Below are 19,218 nucleotides of genomic sequence, written 5' to 3'. Positions count from 1 at the left end.
TATTTCCTTTTCTTATTCACTGTTTCCACAGATGTTCTGTTATCTTTTGTTCATCCAGTTTGTCCCACAATATTGACATCTAGTTTGTTCAGCCAAATGTCTTTCTCGACACAGGCTCTGTTTTGCTGCCTGGCTCTGGATGCTTGATGTTTTTTACAGATTATCTCCACAAATTCCAGAAGCTTATTCATTTTCCTCAGTTCCATTACAGCCTCTGTCAGATTTTTGCTCTTTCTGGGTTGATTCCTATCCACATGCAACTTCAATTACATTCTGAGCTGATAATTCTGCTTGCATCCTTGCCTTCCATTTTTAAATTTTTATCTTGCTATGATTTCCTTTTTTGCCTGGAATAACACATCCTACTGGTGCCTACCCTTCATTACTGCTCTCAACCTCATCTAAATTCATCAGTGTGGGGGGTCATAGTCATTTTTCATCAGAATTAGCACAGAAACCTTCTTCTCCCTTTTTTAACACAGTAACTGTCAATTTTAGCAGGTGAGCAGTACAGATCCACACAAGTGGGATGGCACAGGCTGAGCCAAAAGTAGCAACAGTCTGGTAAGCAGGATCCCTTCAGCCTGGAGGCACATTCGCCTGCAGAACTCATTGTTCAAGCTCTGCTTCAGAAAAAAGCCATGAACCTAAGCCCTATTCATTCCTTCTAGTGAGATTCATATGAAGACACATAGTATGCCGAGTAAATCCATATCAAGTGTGCACTCCAATAAAAAGTGTCATGGGTAAATTACCACTTGGCCAATTTTCCAAGCACAAATAAAAAAAAATAGGAAAAAGCTATTCCTCTTATGTCCCCTCAGGCCATGAATGGGTCAGCAACTCAGGCATTAATTACCAGTAACTGAAAAGTATGAAGGAACATATGGTTTTTTAAAAACCACCTCTGGAAGCAAGAGGCACATGATGCATGTTGATGAGTCAGAGATGTTATAGTCTACAGAGGGCAATGAAGATTGAGACAGGATAAATGAAAGGTATCATTAACTAGAAATGAATGGTAAGTCACTTGGCACATGCTACTCAAAGACAAAACTTCAAAATTCCACAAGAAATTCCAGATGCTACTACATTATAGCAAGGATTCACTCACCAAGATTAGCATAGTAGTAAGGAAAATCTCCCAGATATGAGGAATATTGTGGCAGTACAAATAACCCTCCAGGATGTTTGTTCCATATTAAGCTGTTACGTGATATGTGCTTAAATATTCTGTCCTGAATAATCTGGAAAACAAGAGAAGTAATGATTTTTAAATAGGCTATCATAGTCACTGGTAGAAGCTTCATTCAGGGACTCCAGCTGACTGGAATCATCACCCATTCTGCAAAAAGCTGAGGCACACAAATTACTAGACACTCCTCCTTGATCTCCCTTAAAAGGACTCAGAACCTGCACACTCTGACACCACTTCAGCAGCTCAGGCTTTGTGTCATAGGTTTTAGAGCACCTGATTAGTCTCTCTGGACATGGGGACCATACAATTTATTGCATTTTATATTTCAAGTCAAATATTTTGTCTATTTGAGTATCTTACCGGTTGTAAGCCTGATTAGTTCATTGTCAGCTTTACTATCCAGAACTCACAGAAGATAATTATTTGAAGATAACATTAAAAAGCTAGGTAATATTAGGAGATAAGGAGAATATTCAAAACCAAAAAGACTTCCAGCAAATCAGGCTGCACTAATTGTTAATTTTTTCTTAATTATAAAGGGATATTAGCATTCAGATACATCACTGATTCCATGTCTCAGTTCTGTAACAGTTCCTTGTTGGATGAAACAGACGATCTTTTCGCAACTACTGTCTGACTCTATAGGGGGCCAAAACCAGAGATTCCTAGATTTTTTAAGGTCAGAACAGATTGCTAGGTCATCTACTTTATCACCTAGAATACCACAAGCAAAAAAAGAAAAAAGATACCAGGCTGTACAATTAGTGTGTATTTATGAAATTACAGTTGCTGCACATTTGATGCCTGATTGCAGGAACGAGAGTGGTTCTTACACTTATGGGAAATTCGTTAAACTTCCTGCAAAGGCCTAACAAGATTCAGTGGTGGGAATCTCTAATAGGACAAATTCAGCCTCCAAAGAAGGTGCAATACACTCTTGAGCCACATATTCTTACAAATTTGCCTTCCCTTGCAGCATTAGAAGTTAGCGTGTCTGGAGATGGAATGCTGCAAAGGGCCAGTGACTGGTGAAGGATGAATTTTCCCCCAAGACGGCTAAGCAGGAATGCCTTGCCTTCTTCTGCAGCTCATCTTTTGTTATCTTCCGAGGAGGTTTTCATGTAACTGGTAGTTTATGCAGTGCACAGGGCTTGAGTGGCAAGAACATGTTGCTTGTTCTAACCCAATGTCTCTGGCCTTAACACAGATATATCTGAGTGAAACTTCATGTCTCTGAAGCTGGACTGAAGTGTAGGAAAACCAAAAAAAAAGTAAAAAAAACCACCACAAGAAGAACAAAAGCAGCTGCTGCAGTCTAAACAAGCTAAAATCTCTGTAAGCTGCTAAGTTCAGGGACATTTGGTCAATACAGGAATAAGTATTGCCACAAGCAGAGGTTTTCCTGGAATTTTTGATTGCCATGACAAGAAAAGATTAAAACACCAGCTACATTGTGTTAGACAATCCACTGCTGGTGGCAATACATGTACTGCTAAACTGGGGCAGATGTTAAATGCATGCTTTTCTGAATTTTGCCTACAGCCAATTACCATAGCTAATATGCAGTAATTCACTCAGATGAGTAAGTTAACTTTTTGTTTTGGAATAACAGTCTTAGGACTGTAATGCCATCACTGACAAGAATATATTTGAATATTTCTAGTTGAGAAGTTAGGTGTAAGAGTTGTCAGATCTTCCACATGGCAGTGGGGACAGAAGAAAACACAATGACTGCAGTTTACCCAACTGCAAGTTATGCCACTAAACAAGACAGAACCTGGAAAATATTTATTTTTGAGTGTTTACCACAAAGCATAAATACTACAGCTCCTCCGTCTTGCTGTCTCAGAACTGGGGCAGAATTGGACAAGTAGAAGTCTGTAAATTTGCTTGGCCAGGAGATTTACACAGGCAGTGGAGTTTTCCTGGGCACTGGTAGCCAAAAAGGCTGCAGGGCAAACACGTGGCTCGTGCTGAACACCTCAGCGTGCCCGGAGCCAGCGCAGCCCCAGCGCGGCAGGGCCCCGGTGCCACTGCAGCACCGGCTGCCTTGGGAGCCCCTGAGCCCACAAACCTCACCAGCGCGCTCCTGCGTCCTCCTGGGGAGCTGGGGAGGTGCTTCACCACAGTAACAACATGGATCACTAATTCATCACTCTCCTGGGCCTACATACGAAACCCAGCTGTCTGTCAGGACAGAGAGGGAAAACCTGGCAGAAAGAGAACTAAAAAGTGTAAAAAAAAAAATAACATGGAGGACGTCAAGGAATTAAAAAGTACAGCGTACAGTGTTGCACATATTGCAGAGACAGCATCTACCTGGTTTCTCCAATGATGAGACATGACAGGAAGTTTAATAAGAGAAGAAGGGGTTAGGATCTCTGGCAAGATCTCCTTTTTCTTTTTGGAATGCATTAATAGTCCAACATATTTGTCTCACTCATCCTCACACTTCAAAAAGTTCACATATTGTCCTAATCATTGCTGCTTTTCAACAGGCCCTAGCCAAACATCCAGCATTTCTTTTCTGTACTTTGTGCTGTCCCTCTCCCCTCCTCTTCCTGAGTGGAGGACTGGGCATGCTGTGCAGGGATGTTTTGGGTTTGCTTCAAGAGAAGATGAAGCTGAAGAAGTGCAGATACGCTGGAACATGCATCTGATGGTGGGCAGCAGCCCGCTGCTGCACTGCCAGAGCTCCCACTCACCAGCCTGCAGCAGACATTTGTGAGCATCACTGCCTAACCCACACCTTGGCCAAGATACTGGGCAGCTCCTCTGCGCCTGCCACAGGGTCTTGCTGGCCAAATGATTCAAACATCTTATTCTGGGCTATCAGCTGCTTGGCTTAGGCCACTGTGCTGGGGTAGAGTTCATTTTCTTCACAGTGGCTGCTATGGGGCTGTGGCTTGGGTTTGTGCTAAACACAGTGTTGACACTCTAGAGATGTTTTTGTTCTTCCTGAGCAGGGCAGAGCCAAGGCCTTTTCTGCTTTTCATGCGGCCTTGGTGGCGAGGAAATTGGGGGTGCCTGGGAAGTTGGGAGGAGACACGGCCAGCACAGGTGACCCAAACTGGCCTAAGGGAAATTCCAGACCATATGACATCATGCTCAGGATATAAAGCAGGGGAAGAAGGAGGAAGAGGAAGACATTTGGAGTGATGCTGTTTGTTTTCTCAAGTCACCACTACATGTGATGGGGCCCTGCTCTCCTGGAGATGGCTGAACACCTGCCTGCCAGTGGGAAGCAGTGACTTAATTCCTTGTTTTGCTTCATTTTTTATGTAGCTTTTGCTTTCCCTATAAAATTGCATTTATCTCAACACATGAGTTTTCTGGCTTTTACCCTTCCAGTTCCCTGCCTGACTCCACTGGTGGGAGAGTGAATGAGCAGTTTCCTGGGGCTTGGCTTCTGGCTGGGGTTAAACCGCAACAGCCACCAAATGCTGTGAGATGATCAAGGAACTTAAAATGTGATTTAAGGTTTCCAGAGGTGTGCAGAATAAAGGACTGTGATGTCCTTGTAGGCATCTGATTTGGTGAAGACTTTTTCTGGGCTGATATCCTCAGACAGGAACATACACTGCCACTGAAGTTAGTGGGCAAGTGATTATTCTGATTATATATAGAATCATCAGAGCACTCTGACACAACAGTATTACAACAGAAGATGGATCACATCCACCAAAAAAAAAAAATCCTGCTAGGAATTTACTTCCAGGCAATATATTTTAAGAAGAGGATATACTGCTTGCAGGTTTCAGGCAACAAAAGTCACTCTCAACTGTATTAATCCTTTCCTGAGAAAAGTTAACTTGGGACTTTATTCAGTTGAAATGTGAAATGAGTGAAAAGAAAATAATCCCTCTTAGCTGTCTCAAAAGATTGAAAGTACTGAATTAAAAAAAAACAGCAACAAAAAAAAATCTCAAACGAAAATCAGTCTCCCAGACAGATGAAAAAATCCAGAACATCAACACCAGGCATACATTAATTGGTTTCATTAAACTAAATCTTCTGGGAAGACTTTTGTCTTTACTTTGCTTTTTCTGCTCTGAGCAGAAACTCCAGCTTGCTGGTTACCCATCTGCTTCAGCTTTAGCAGTTTTGCTGTTCCTTGGGCTCCTGAAACCCAAAGCAGCACTAAAGACACATGTGTGAACACTGGAACTTGATGTGATGGACACCAAGGCTGTGAGATCTGCAGGTTATGTGCCCCGGAGTCCAGAGCCAGCACAGGCAGGAGAGGGGCAGTGGGGAGAGCCGTGTGCCCCTGTCCTTTTAGCAAGCCCTAACAGTAACAGGGCACATGCAGGGAAAGGCACCTGATGGACCCTAGGAGCACTTCTGTAAGGTTAATTAAACTGTGAGCAATGGCACATGGTCTTCCACATTTGTGAGTCTGATCCTGGTGTGGGCTGTGGTAATTATCACTACCTCATCAATGCTTATGAGGAGTTTGAGGATGAAGAGCAGTTCCTAACAGGCAGCACAGATGAAGACATGCTCTTCTGAGGGCAATGGGAGCATTGTGAGGATCGCTATGCCAGGGGCTCTGCAAATATTCCCTGGCTGGTTTTCTTCACTGGCATGGAAAGACCTAAGGGACTGCCTTGCAGCAGCTGGGGGTTGATCAGCCATGGGCACTCATTTGCAGTTTTCAGGGGGAAGCAGGTACAGCAGGAAATGTGGAGCCTTAACTGTGCATTACAACTGTGCACAAAGACAGGTGCATTTGCAGAAGCATTAGCATAAGACGAATGCATTTGCACCTACAAAGTGAGCCCCTTTCAGTGGTACAAATGTGTCAAAAATTTGTGTGAAAAATTGCAAAACAGTTAGAAAAGAAACCTGCTTTTGAAATTGCAGCCTGAGCCCTACTTCTGAAGAGCTTTTCATCTTTCCTCTGTCTCTGAATTCAGAAAGGATTCTCTCCACATTTGAGATCATCTGTCTCCCCTTTTAACAGCAGTCTAATTATGATTATATATTAATAATTTATAAGAATGATCAGGCCTTTCCCTTCTCCTGTGTGTGAAGATAAGACATAACAGTTACAACCCCCCCCAACCCCTTTTCTTGAGCCAGATCAATACCCCCATCACATGGCATGAAAATGTTAAGGAATGGTCAAGGAGGAGCTCTACAGTAGCATTATTTCCAAAAAGAATTCCAGAAAGGTTTCTTAAGAAATACATTTACTACCAATGACAAGGACAGTGATTCATAAGCCATAAAGCCTTGCAAAGTCAAGATCACACATGACAACTTTTCCATGTGTTGGGTAGCTCCCATTTTTCACCGTGTCAGTTTTCTAATGTGGATTCCGATAATGAAGCAAGTATTTCCTTAGGGGAGAAAACTCATCAAGATGCTGAGCTTTTTTCTCAGTGACCAATTGCATGTCATGAAAACCAAGGTCTGAAGCCAGCTGAGGACAGGAGCAGGTGGACAGGTATGGAAATCTCGCTGCTTGGCAAGGTCCCAGACAATTTTTACTCACCTCTAGTGTAGTCAATACAATCTTCTCAACTGAAGAAAAATAAGCCTCCCACAAGAACTGTGTCTGCTGTCTAAGTGCTAGGATTTTATCCTGATGGATAGACCTGATTGTAGAAGGAATCTGTAATACAAGATGTAATACAGTCAGAAGCTTTAGAAGCAACACAATCTCATCAAATTAATATGCTGCTGACAAGCCCTTTCCTCCATTAGCAGGTTGTACAGCTTCAGCACTCCAGTCCAATGGATATGTGTGTCAACAGTTAAAGCCTTGATGTAAAACAAATGAGACACAACCCTTTATAACCTCTGATGCTGAATATATTAATTTTTTTAAATCTGCTTTCTTTTAGTTTTTGATTGTTTTACAGTAATGAGTGGTGTGGCATAGTAAGGAGCTCCTCCATGCAGCCCTCATGCTTTTCATCCCACAAAACTCTTCATGGACAAGTATTTTAACAACCTAGTACCTGCAGGGGTTGAGAGTTCAACAATAATCCCCACATTCCAAGTATATTAATGGGGTCTGGAATTTCATGGACCACAGCATGGCAACACTAAGTGTCCTAAGGAAAACATAGCAACACCTTAAGTAAGACTCCACTTTCTGGGAGCCCGTGGATCAAATTGCACTTTAATAATTACCTTAGGTGGAAAGAATAACATCTTCCACAACATCTGTTGTTCACAAGGGAAAACAGTGCTTATTTTTGCCCTCTTTCCATAATCTACACATTAATTGTTGTATAAGTTGCCTTACAAATAAACCCTAAATTGTCCTGCTGCAGCACTTTTCTATTAAAAAATGCAACTGCTCACTAGATCAGAAGGGAAGGGCTTCATGTCTACATCTTTCACCATTCCCATGTCCTTCTCCAAACTAAGGTGTTTTGAGATTCTTTAACTTAGGACACTGACCAAGGCCTCCAGTACAACTTGGACAATGCAAAGCGACACTATCAATGGGATTGAACTGAAACTTGCTTCAGTGATGAGGGCTAGTCACAGCACTAGAAAGGCACTTAGAATATGTTGCTGCTTTGTGCTCATCTTTTTCTTGAAATGAACAGTTGTGTTTTTTCACCTACACTTTTGTGATTTCTAACTGGAATCACAGAATTTTTTAAGTTGGAAAAGATCTCTAAGCTCATCATGTCCAACCACTAAATTACAGCAACTTGTTCTCAGACACTGGTTTCTCACAGATCTTTTACCTCAGTCATTAGTTTTAAAATTAAATGCCTGAGCTATGTATTTGGTCCTTGTGCATTCCAGGTTATTCTGAAGTTTGCCTGCATCCTACCACACTCAACCATTTCCTGACCAACACACGCTGCTTATTCCTAAAATATTCTGAGAAGAGGCGGTGATCATTATTTGCTTTCACGTGTTCCCAAATCAAATTATTTCAAACCTCTTTCCTGGAAAAAATTTGCAACTTCAAAAATTTACATGTAAAAGATTTTCACAAGAACCAGCAAATTCTTTACTTGCAGAGTTTGCAACCAGGTCTGGACACTTTGTCCATGGCTCCACTGATTGCAGTGTCAGATGGGCCAATAATTGCTCTCTTAGCCCTTCAACTCTTAGACCATCATCTTAGAGACACCGCTAATATAATACAGACTTTGGGCTTATGAGAGTTAGCACTGCAGTAAGGTGGAGCAGAAGAAAATGGGCAGATAGTCCAAGATGCTATTTCATTTCCCTCCCCTATAGGCCCTTTAAGTAAAACATAGGTCTTTAGGTAAAACACTCCCTGCAAAAGCAGTATGAAAGACAGAACCTGAAAATATGTATTTGCACATGTCTAAGAGATAGAAGGATAATAAACATTACCTGTGCTGGCTGCACAGATTTGTATTAATCACACCCAGAACCATTATTAGTAGCAAAGACAAGACTTAAGTCACTTCTTAATGGCAATACAGCATGTCCTCAATAAACATTTAATTGCAATATGTGCAACCTTGTGTAGTGTGTGTGCATACATGTGTAATCCACCCATAAAATCAATACTCAGTTCCCACTACACCTTTTGAAAGGGAATGCTGCTTCGACTATGAAGGTTACTATACAAAGTTATGATTTTACACACCGTACCATGCTCCTGGGTGCCAGCACACAGTGTCAAGGTTAAAAAGAGCCTTGATGGGGGCTTTTTTACAACAGCTGGAAAGAAAAATCAGAGCTCCCATTTTAAATGCATTTGCCTATTAATCTACTTGTCCAGAAAGACAGGTGGGGAAAATGATGTATTAATACTAATCCGGCATGATTACATTGGAATTATTAGAACTTTAATAAAAGGTCATTTCAGCAACGAGTAGGGGGGAGGGAAAAACCACCCTGCACAAATAAATGCAGAAAAGCTTCCAGCACTATGATGAGGAGAATATGCAAATAAAAACATCCAAGTTGCTCTCAAACAGGAAATGAAAAACTGTAACATAAAAACATTTCCCAGAGCAGACATTCAGGCCCTCTGCCAGCTCTTTAAAAACACTGTTAATAACAGTGCAGTAGCTGCTCAATATGGAAGCAGCTGTGTGAAGTGAACGAATGGCACGTTACCGGAAAACATGAAGATCAGCAAATTATTATTATTTAAACAGAAACGTAATTTTGCTCAGAAAAAATGTGCTGTCCACAGAAGCAAAAATCAAATGGCCCTTTCATATTTGCAGCTTGTATGACATTAAGTAGAATAGGCACCACATTGCAAAGTTTGCTAGGCCAGCTCTTCACAAGTATTTACTTCCTTAGACAAGTTAACAGCCATGTGATGACATTGCAAAGATATTTTGTCTTGGGGTGCCACCACACCTGTACTTCTGAGGGCTTCTCTCCGTGGAGGACACTAAATTCAAGGATCAAAAAGAAAAAATACCACTCTTAGTGGCTAATTTGTGTTTATTCCAGATCTTGTGGATCTCAGCCTTATGCTGGGCAATGGCACTTTGGAAAAAACAATTTCTCAAGAACTTCTCCTAACATGAACTTCTCTGCAGAATTTACAGAATATATGTAATTTGGACTGTAATACCCACTAATGTAGCTGTAAAAAACAAAACAACCATAGTGCATTTAAAACCAAAGTAGATGCTGAAAGTAGCAGGGGATTTGTAACTTCTCAGCCCACTTTTGTTCCATGACCTCATGATTAACAATAAGTGAACACTGCTTCAGAAAGCAATGCTGCATGGTCCATACATCAGAAAAGGGACAGATTCTGCTTCCCACCAAATTGTTAGATGATAACTCCTGCCTGAGAAAATAACTGCTTTCCTGAGGATATCCCTGAGGATAAACTATTTTTTAAGGACTGGGGCAGAATCCACCCTCAAATGTTTTCCCCTTTCATCACAATACCTGGGCAGGTCTACCTCAGATTGCCATCCAAGTGGTCCACACCAGAAGAGTTTTTTTTTTTTAAATTTTATTTAATTTAATTTTATTTTTTTATTTTTGCTCTTTGCATAAATAGAAGTCTTCTGCACTTAAGAATGTGGCCTGGTGGCTGCAACGACCTTTAGGTCAAATAATGAATGATGTCATATTAAACGAGTTCACAGCCAGTCTGACACAGACAATCCCTTCACGATAAAAAAATCTTTTACAACCCTGACCTTTAGGATTCATCTTCCCTGTCCATTTAGATGGTGGCAGCAATAATCAAGTGATCTGCTGAGGGCCGCGGTCTCTTTCTTACCTGTAATAACAATCTCTCATCGCCTATGATGGCAGCTTGGTTCCAATCAATCACCTCCGAGAATGGCAACTCCCATCCGTTGCTGAGCATGACCGGGACGCAGGCAGCCTGTGGGCACAGAGGCACGGCCACCGTCAGCAGCTGCCCCAGCACCAGGGCAGCTTCCAGCTCTCCACCAGTACCCTGACCCCGTTCTCTGCACAAGCTCAGGTGAAGCAACATGGCAGAGAACACCAGAAGCCACAGCAGGGCAGCCCAAGTGTTTATAGTTTTCCATTTTGGGTTTATTCATATGCACTGAAAGGTGGGGTTTGCAGGGACAGTGGCATTTGCAATCTGGTGCTTACACTGCCAGAGAAGGGCAGAACTGTTCAGTGCAGCAGATGGAACACTGGAGCATTTAATATAAAATGATGGCCTTCCTTGCTGCTTTGTGAACCACTTTGCTGGGAGCAACTTCCCTAACTTTTATAGTATGTTGCTGACAACTCTACAGAAAATACAGATCATATTTAATTCCTCACAACCTTTCCCATGTTTGGTATCAACTCTCAACTCTTCTATCATGTTTGGTATCAACTCTCCAAATAGAGGCAACAGCACACATACAACTCATCTGTCATCACCTGTCTACAAAAATAAGAATTGTTGTATGTCCTAAAACAAACAAAAAGCATACACATTTAGTCTCTATTTCTTACCAGTACGATCTGTGTAAACTAACTAAACTTTTATGAGTATTACAAGTTCTTCTGCACTGGCAGTTTGCAAATACTTAGTAAATAGGTCAGTATCTCCATATGATCACCACTATGTTCTGGTCAGCTCAATCACAACATAAGATCCAAACCAAACACCTTCTGATGTGATAAAATATCCTAGTACCAGAGGATTTTTATCAAACCTGTGCTCTGGTTCAGTTTCTTTTGGATCAAACCAAGCTTAAGTGCTCTGAGTTTGGTCCAGACTAGGGTTCAGGCCTCCCAAAAGATGGTATGAAGGGGAATGTTTCAGACTGCTGCACCTTCCTTGGTAAGATGTGTCATGTACAGCATAGACAGGTCAAGTCTACATTACAGCAGCGTTTATTATGTGTAAACAACTGAGATCTTCTGTAAGGAATTACATCAGTGCATGAAAAAAGCCAACCAGTAAGCCAAACACTTAGTAATGTGTTTTCATGTTTAAAACATTGCACTAATGTTGGATTAGGACTTTCAACATCACCTGGATCCAGACAGAAACTGGGAATACATCATTATTGGTGAATACTGCAGGTAACCAGATAGCAAAATCCTCAGTTGCATACATTTTATTATTGACCAGGAGCCCACAAGTGCTGTGCAGTGAGGTACACTCCTTGCTTTCTCCTCCTGAGATGATGTGTCTAACAGAAGCTGCATGACTTAGAGCCCAGACGAGAGAAGAGCTGAGGAGTGCTCTTCTGGAGGATCTGAAGTGACTTGTCATCTCATATAAGCCAGTCTCACTTCTTCCTCTGAAGAGACTGGCACAAGAACAGCACTTTTCAGGCTATTAATCTTCTCTTTAGTAGGAGAAAGAGGGAAGTGACAGTCCAGAACTTGGATCTCAAATTTGATTGCAAGTGCAGGGTTCAGTGATTACACCTATTTGTCCAGAGCATGTAGGGTATCCAAAAAACCCATCAAAGGCAGGCAGACATGACACAGGATCTAATAGAGTCCTTCTGGAGAAGCAGCAGAAAGCCAGAAGGGTTTCTGGGTACCCAGGGCTTCTAAAATGACATAATAAACCTACCCTTAGGTACCTGAATCCTGCTCAGCACTGCAGTGAACAATACTCTCTAACAGTGGCTGGGATGTTTTATAGCTGGTGATGAAAAGGGATGGGGTGGAATTCATTAACAGCTTTATTGCCAATGCTCTGACACTTTCCAAATAGCAAAACAACTCCTGGAAGCAGGACCCTGTAAGGTGTGCTGATTTACCATTTCACTGAAACCAAGCACCACCTTCTCTCCACTCCAGCCCCCATGGAAATCCAGATGCCAGACTCACAGGGGAGTTGCAGCACTTCACAAAATGCTCTCTATGCCTTGACTGAAGATCCAGGATTAGGCTGATGTTTGCCAAAAAAAAAAAAACAAACTCCCACCAGACAGGCAGAAGATAGAGTAGGCAGGTGTTAGGCTTGACCACTGTGCTGCCTGGCCACAGGGACTCTGGAGCCCTTTTGTATTGCCTTCTGCAGCTGGCCCACAGTAAAAAGGGGACCACTAACCAAAGTATTTTTTAAAAGGTGAAGGATATTCAGGTGTTGTCCCAGACAGCACACAAACTCCCTGAGATCAGCTTATATCCACCATCATGTCATCCCAAAACTGGCAATGCATAAGCAGGTCTGTTTTGGCTAAGTGAAAACAAAAATCTATTTTTACTGCCCCAGAGCTTACGTGTAAAGGCCAGTATCTCCCAGGGGAAGTCTCACAGCTTGACAAAATAACGTTCTAACCAATCTCTCAGCCTCACCACATCCAGGGAAACCCTTTTCCTGGAGATAGAGCAATCCAACCTTCAGATGAGTTCGGTGCCTCAGCCCCTCTTGGGAAGAAGCTGCCAATTGCTCCCAAAGTATGAATAGAGGCTTTCGCAAAGTGGATTACTGTCCACTAGGGAAATGAAACACATTTCCCTCCTCCCCGCCTCCCCGCTATTGCACACTGAATGCAGCCAGCATAGTCACTGCTTTAAACTGCAGCTCTTACCTGCAAGGCTTCCAAAAACCTGAAAGAGCCAAGCCTGCGGCCACGGGGAACCAGACAGAAAGTGGCATTGTGCAGCATTTCACGGTAATCATACCTAACAAGAACAGGGGAGAAAACAGAAAATTCAATTAGCGGTGAGTCCTAGAGTAACTGGGCGTGAAAATGCAAACAGCTGTTGAGACACATCTGGATAAAATCATCCCCAACCAAGGCCCTTCAGCACCAGGTTAACTAACTCCCTCCATGCATGTGTGTCAGCCTCCTCTCTGGCTCCTTTTTGTTCATCCTCAGGAGCAACCACCATGGGAGAATGCTGGGGAGAGTGGTAATGAGACCGATAAGGAAGGAAGTAATTTTATCTTTGTAATAATGAGCTAGTTCTGTATAAACAGTGCACAACTTCCAAGAACAAACTCAGATTAAATATTTTGATACCCAAAGCATTGTTCTGTGACTCTGATTTCTATTCAGATTTAGTCAAAGCCATGCATAGCTGTGCTCACAAGAGGTTGGTACAAAGCAAAAAAATATTCAAACTATACCAAAGAAATATTTCCTTATCAAGCAGGCACTAAAAAAGGGATGGGGGGTACAATGACTCACTTGGTGGTTATTGTTAAGTGTGAAGAGAAGAATATACAACCAGATTTTGGCAATTAATCCCATAGCTGCAATGATCCATGCTTCTCTGAATGAAAGTGCTTATAGACACTTCTGGGTTTTTTTCCCCAATTACATCCATCACCACAAAATCATTCACCAAAACCACACATCAAATCCCAACAGTTTCCTGCCTGTTATTAGCAAATTGTACTTCTGACAAGCCCATGGAACTGTGAATGATATTGACCTCATCTGAGTCAAAAGGATCAGACTGAACACCCTTCATTCTCCAGAGTGTCCTGGACTCTGCACATAGATGCTATTTTGACAGTAACTTGTAGCAATGAATTTTTTGACACCAACAGTCGAATTTTACCATGTCCTGCAGGCAGAGCAATTTTTTTGTACGTGTGTCTATGTGCACACATATACATATATACATGATTGTATTTTACATACAAAGAAATCAGGATCTATGTTTGTATTCTCACACAGGCCAGACAGATGGGAGTAAGCCAATTTTCAATTATAAGCTCAGTCCTTAGGAAGAGGCATCTTGCAAAGGCCCATTTGCTTAAACAAGCGTGTATAGCTAATTTGCACAAGAAAAGGTCACTGTGAATGGATTAAGATTATCTCCACTGAGAGTAAAATAAAAACCCCTCACTGCATTAATTAAAACTACAAAACATACTTCAAAGTCCCTTTTTTCTTTTGAATCCTATCTCAACTTTGGTTAAAATACATATAGACATATTCTATCTGAGTGACAGCTATTTATTTTTCTCTGTGTGGGATAGAGATTGGCAGCCATGTCCCAGCTCACCAGTCAGCACTGACACAGCATATAGGAGAAAATATTAGGACTGGAATAAAAAAAAAAAATAAAAAAAAAAGAAAAGTTGCAATTTTAAACTCCTTTTTTACATATTGAGAGGTCTGAGGCTTATTGCTTTTACTGTGTATTGTAGGACAAGAAATGTTAATAAATACCAAAAATAGAATACCCCGTAGGGCTAGAATACACCAGTCGGAAGTTCCCCATCATTAGCTAGCCAAAAATGTAAAATCCTGTTAATACCCCAGAATGCAACATTATCCACAGAACACTGATGGCAAAACCAGAACACAAAGGACAGCAGAGAGCAAGGCCACTGCAAGTGAGTCTTCCATATCTCAGTGACATCCGGGATATGGGTACTTTTTCTTTCATATATAACTTTCTGGTATTAGAATAGATTTATAAAGGGAAAAAAAAAAGTAAGAGGATTTTGTTGACCATTTTCCACCTCGAAACCAGTTAGCATCTTGCTCCCATTTTTGAGCCTTTTAAAACTTAATGTGTGATTTATTGCAGAGGTCTGTAATAGCACAGTTCATGGTCATCAAGCAATTTATCTACATCATATGTACACAGAAAGCCCCATCCTAACCTTTATGTATGGGCACAAAATATCTACTCACTTCAGGGAGGACCCACAAATAGGGAAGGAACAGGTCCAGAGTAAAGTAATATCCATCAAGAGCTGCTGAAGTGAACGAATTGCACCAGAGATTATACTGAACAAATTTCCCTGCAATTTGAACCAAAATGCTTTAAGGTGACTCAATAGGATCTTTCAGTGCAGTGATAAGGGACCCATGACCACTCTAAACCCCTCAGAAACCAGTCTGGGACCAAGCATCTATTTGAAATCTGCAAACATGAGGTGCTATTTTTACTCTTACAAGTTCATGGGTAGCACACCAAGCAGTGGGAGCACTCTGCCTTAGCTGGAAGACAGAAGATGGCCCACTATGTTTGAATACAAATTTGGGAATGCTTTTTGCACAACACAATTTGTGTAACACATGTAACAAACTCCAAACATTTCTGTCAGGCTGCAAGCATAGCTTTGTAACTGGAAGCATCACTTACAGAGGAAATAATGTACAGGTACCAAACAGTATTTCAGAGTCAAGCTTGCAGCAGAGAACATTTCTTTTTTCTTTTTTTTTTTTTTTTCCTTTGGACTGCCAGGCAGCATTTGGAGGAGATGTTGGCCACAGAAACATCACTTGGTAAATGAAACTCCAGCCCACAGGCCATGGTGAGGACAGAAGGCTCAGGGCAACTTTCACTTTCAGACTCCTTCCCATTCAGCCCAGACAGAACCATGCACACAGCAGCAGGTTTGATTTCTGCCAGCATTCTGTCAGGAACTGCAAAATGTTTATGTGCATTTTCTTCCACATCGTAGAAAGCATAGAGCCTTACACCTGAAAGCATCTCTGTGCTTTCCTTAACTCAGACTTAAAATACTTTCAGTGAAGTGAGTGAAATAATCTCTATGATTAAAGGTAAGTATCTGAGTTAAGTACTTGCTGGACTTGGAATTTCTCCTTTACTTGTCCAGGAGAGAAATCAGAGCTGGCACAGATGTCCAGGAACACCCTCTCAGCTAGAACACTGATGTTGTACATTAAGTACCAACCTGGTATTTAATACAAACATCAGTACCACATCAACAATGGGCTTTATTTCCCCACTATCTCCACTGACTAATCTCAGCAAAACCTCAGGGAGACAATCAAGTATGAGATCCTCCACTCACAACTGGAGGAGGCGTCTTAAGCTATAGAGAAAATAGTCAAGTGTTTAGAAGAGGTTCTTCCAGGGTTTCCTCTTATTCTTCTCCCCAGCAATGGGGGTTAGATCTGTTTCCAGAACTACTTATTACCATTAGCTGGTAACAGTAGAAGATGGCAGGGACATTTGTTATGGTCTTCCAGCTTGCATTGCTGTGGCTTCTGCAGACTCGGAGCTGCCAGTGTGCGTGGACAGCTCTCCTTTACCTGCCGACAGAGACCCACTTTTTTTTTACCCAGCTGTGGACGTTTTTCAGGCTCCAGAAAATCAGAGCAAAGACCAGCACTGCAGAGCACTGAGCAGGGGCTGGCTGGGCACTTCTTCCTTACTTGTGCTGCTTCGGTGTTGCACTACTTCTGGCACTTTCCTTTCCTTCTGGCAGTTTATCTTCCCTAGCATTTACTGTAGAAAAGCTTTTAGAGGAGTCCTCTGCTTTGCTCAGAAGACATTTATTTCCAGAAAGCTTCAGGTTTCCACATTAGAAGACTGGCAGGGAGTTGGGGCACATGCTTATTGCTCATACATTCCTTATTTCTTCATTCTGCATGCTTGCACAGAGGTAACATTTTACTGCCAATTTTAGGGTCGGCTTGGCCTGGGTCTCAGCTGCAGCATTCAAACGTTAACATCCAAAATGCATATGCCTTAAAAACGACAGTTGGGTCTTCAAAACTAAAATAGCTAAAGATTTAATCCAAAGCTGGCATCCCTCTATAAGTATTAGAGGCATGTTTCATTAACTTTCAGGCTTCTTTTCATAATGATTAAGTGTACCTTGTTCACAGCCAGTACCTTTTTAGGCAGCATAAAAGAATAGCTCTATTTGCAATCAATTCTAATTTATTCACAACTTAATTGAATTATTCCCTCCCTGCCACCACCCATAGTTGAGGAAATATGTTTGGCCCCATCGATCACCCAGGTGTAAACACTGCAGTGCCATGTGGGCAATTATCCAAAGGAGAAACACTGCCTGGCCAAATGCTCCTACCATTTTAACTCCTTGATCCAACACACAGAGTCTGTCTTACCCCATCCCCCTTTTTTCTTTTCTTTTTTCTTCTGATGTGCCGACCATGTCAATCAGCACGTGGATTAGAAGGCTGTTTGGGATTCCTTGTTCTCCATTATCCCAAGGAGCCCTGGCAAGCTGCAGAAGCTCTGCATTGACTAATCAGCCATGCCATACATTCCTTCCTAGAGCTTAAGCATTTCCCCATGTCACTACACTGTAGAGATTATAAACTAGCCTGGGAAATATTTTCACTATCAATTTTAGTATAAACTATTTTTTTAAAGCTACATCTTCATCACCACTGACTGAAGAGAGGTCTAAAATTTAAAAAGACTGTTTAGACCAGCAGATAAGTCTAGATGCAGTGATTATCATAACACTTTATCTAGCGATATGTCACCTGTCATGTAGACAACATGTCTTTTGACAGGATACAATCACCACTCCCGTTTCATAGATGAAACCTGAGATACAAATGACTGGTGGCTTCTCCAGCAAGCTAGAGAGACCTTGAGAATGCTAACCACAGCATCCTGACCTTACTTCTTCCTCTCTGGTGATGCAGCATTCACTGAAATCCAGCTGCATGTTATGGCTATTAAAATTCAGATGGAAATACAGGACCAGAACCCAAGCCAAATACAACAGGTTTAACTCAAATCAAATGCAATGGGTTTAACCCAGCAGTACATATTTTAACAGTGCTACACATAATCCATCTTTTGGAAGATGCTGGAGCTCATCTTTGGCAGGGACTATCAGCACATTCCGCTGTAGATGTCAGATGTGACTAGAGCTGCTTTTTTACTTCCTGAGCCAAAAAATTATGATGGCACTTAACCAACTATGTCCAAGGCTCCCTTTCTGAATCTGCAAACCCATGAATGCACACTGCACCTTCCAGAAGTTTCTGTATCATATAAAATATTACAACAAAGACAGACAATAAAACCCGTAACACAAGGGTAAATGGAAGTGTTTCTCCGTTTTCTAGTATATTAATTTTCAGCTATTAACCAATTGGCCATTTTTCCATATGTAAGTGCTTAATACAGATGGCTCTGAACTACTGGCTGGAGAGCCTGAGAAGAAACCCCACTCAGTCACACAGAGCGTCTCGTTGCTTGGTTTCCACTAAGGTATCTTGGCTTTTAAATAAACTGTCAAGTAAAACTTGGCACTGAAAGCACCAAGTGAGTAACTGCCTTTGTAGAAGAGCTGACAGCTCGGCCGTGTGTCAGATAGATAGCTGCCCAAGACTGAGCTGGGAAGGCTCACGCATCCTGCTTGGAAAGGTGCCGTCACTGTGAGCTGCTTGCTTCTGGATTTACGCGGCGCAACGCTTTGGGGTGATCTGAACACCGGTTAACTGGCTACTGGCAGTTCATCTACTGCTCTGCAAGTGCTGGTTCTGGAATTAGAAAGTTTGGAGGTGCAAAAACATAATTGGAAAACTTTTTTTTCCCTGTTTAAAAGGCTAATTGATTTCACAGGTGTTTAATTATCATTTGCTGTGAGATAATACCTTGTAGTGCCATAAAAAATGGATTTAATTTTCGAGTGCTTGCAAAACCATTGCCAAAGCCAAGTTAGAGCGAAAGCTAGATAATTATTCTATAAATCAAACACACTGCCTCCTTTCTTTGAAATTTTTAATACTTGGCTATAATGATATCTGACGACCTTGAAACTAACATAAAAAGGATTTTCTTGCCAAGTGCTGAAAGGCAGCCATTGGAGTCTTTCAGTCTAGCTTGTCACTGCAGCCACTGCCACCACACCGCCCTGGCTGCTGGACTCCAAGGGATGCTACTGT

At 41.8% G+C, this 19,218-nt stretch overlaps 1 protein-coding gene across 1 annotated transcript in view; it reads right to left on the bottom strand.

Moving 5' to 3' along the window:
• Window positions 1–19,218, bottom strand: part of EXT1 (exostosin glycosyltransferase 1) — a 177,408-nt gene that overhangs the window by 13,629 nt on the left and 144,561 nt on the right. Inside the window, exons 2-5 of the mRNA XM_068182506.1 lie at window positions 13,156–13,249; window positions 10,410–10,517; window positions 6,699–6,818; window positions 1,115–1,247 (exon numbers count right to left, since the gene is read on the bottom strand). Coding sequence (XP_068038607.1) covers window positions 1,115–1,247; window positions 6,699–6,818; window positions 10,410–10,517; window positions 13,156–13,249 — 455 coding nt within the window. The remainder of the gene's footprint in view (window positions 1–1,114; window positions 1,248–6,698; window positions 6,819–10,409; window positions 10,518–13,155; window positions 13,250–19,218) is intronic.

Source organism: Anomalospiza imberbis, chromosome 1 (genome assembly GCF_031753505.1).
Source record: "Anomalospiza imberbis isolate Cuckoo-Finch-1a 21T00152 chromosome 1, ASM3175350v1, whole genome shotgun sequence".
Classification (NCBI taxonomy): domain Eukaryota; kingdom Metazoa; phylum Chordata; class Aves; order Passeriformes; family Viduidae; genus Anomalospiza; species Anomalospiza imberbis.
This window is presented reverse-complemented; position numbering and strand designations above follow the sequence as displayed.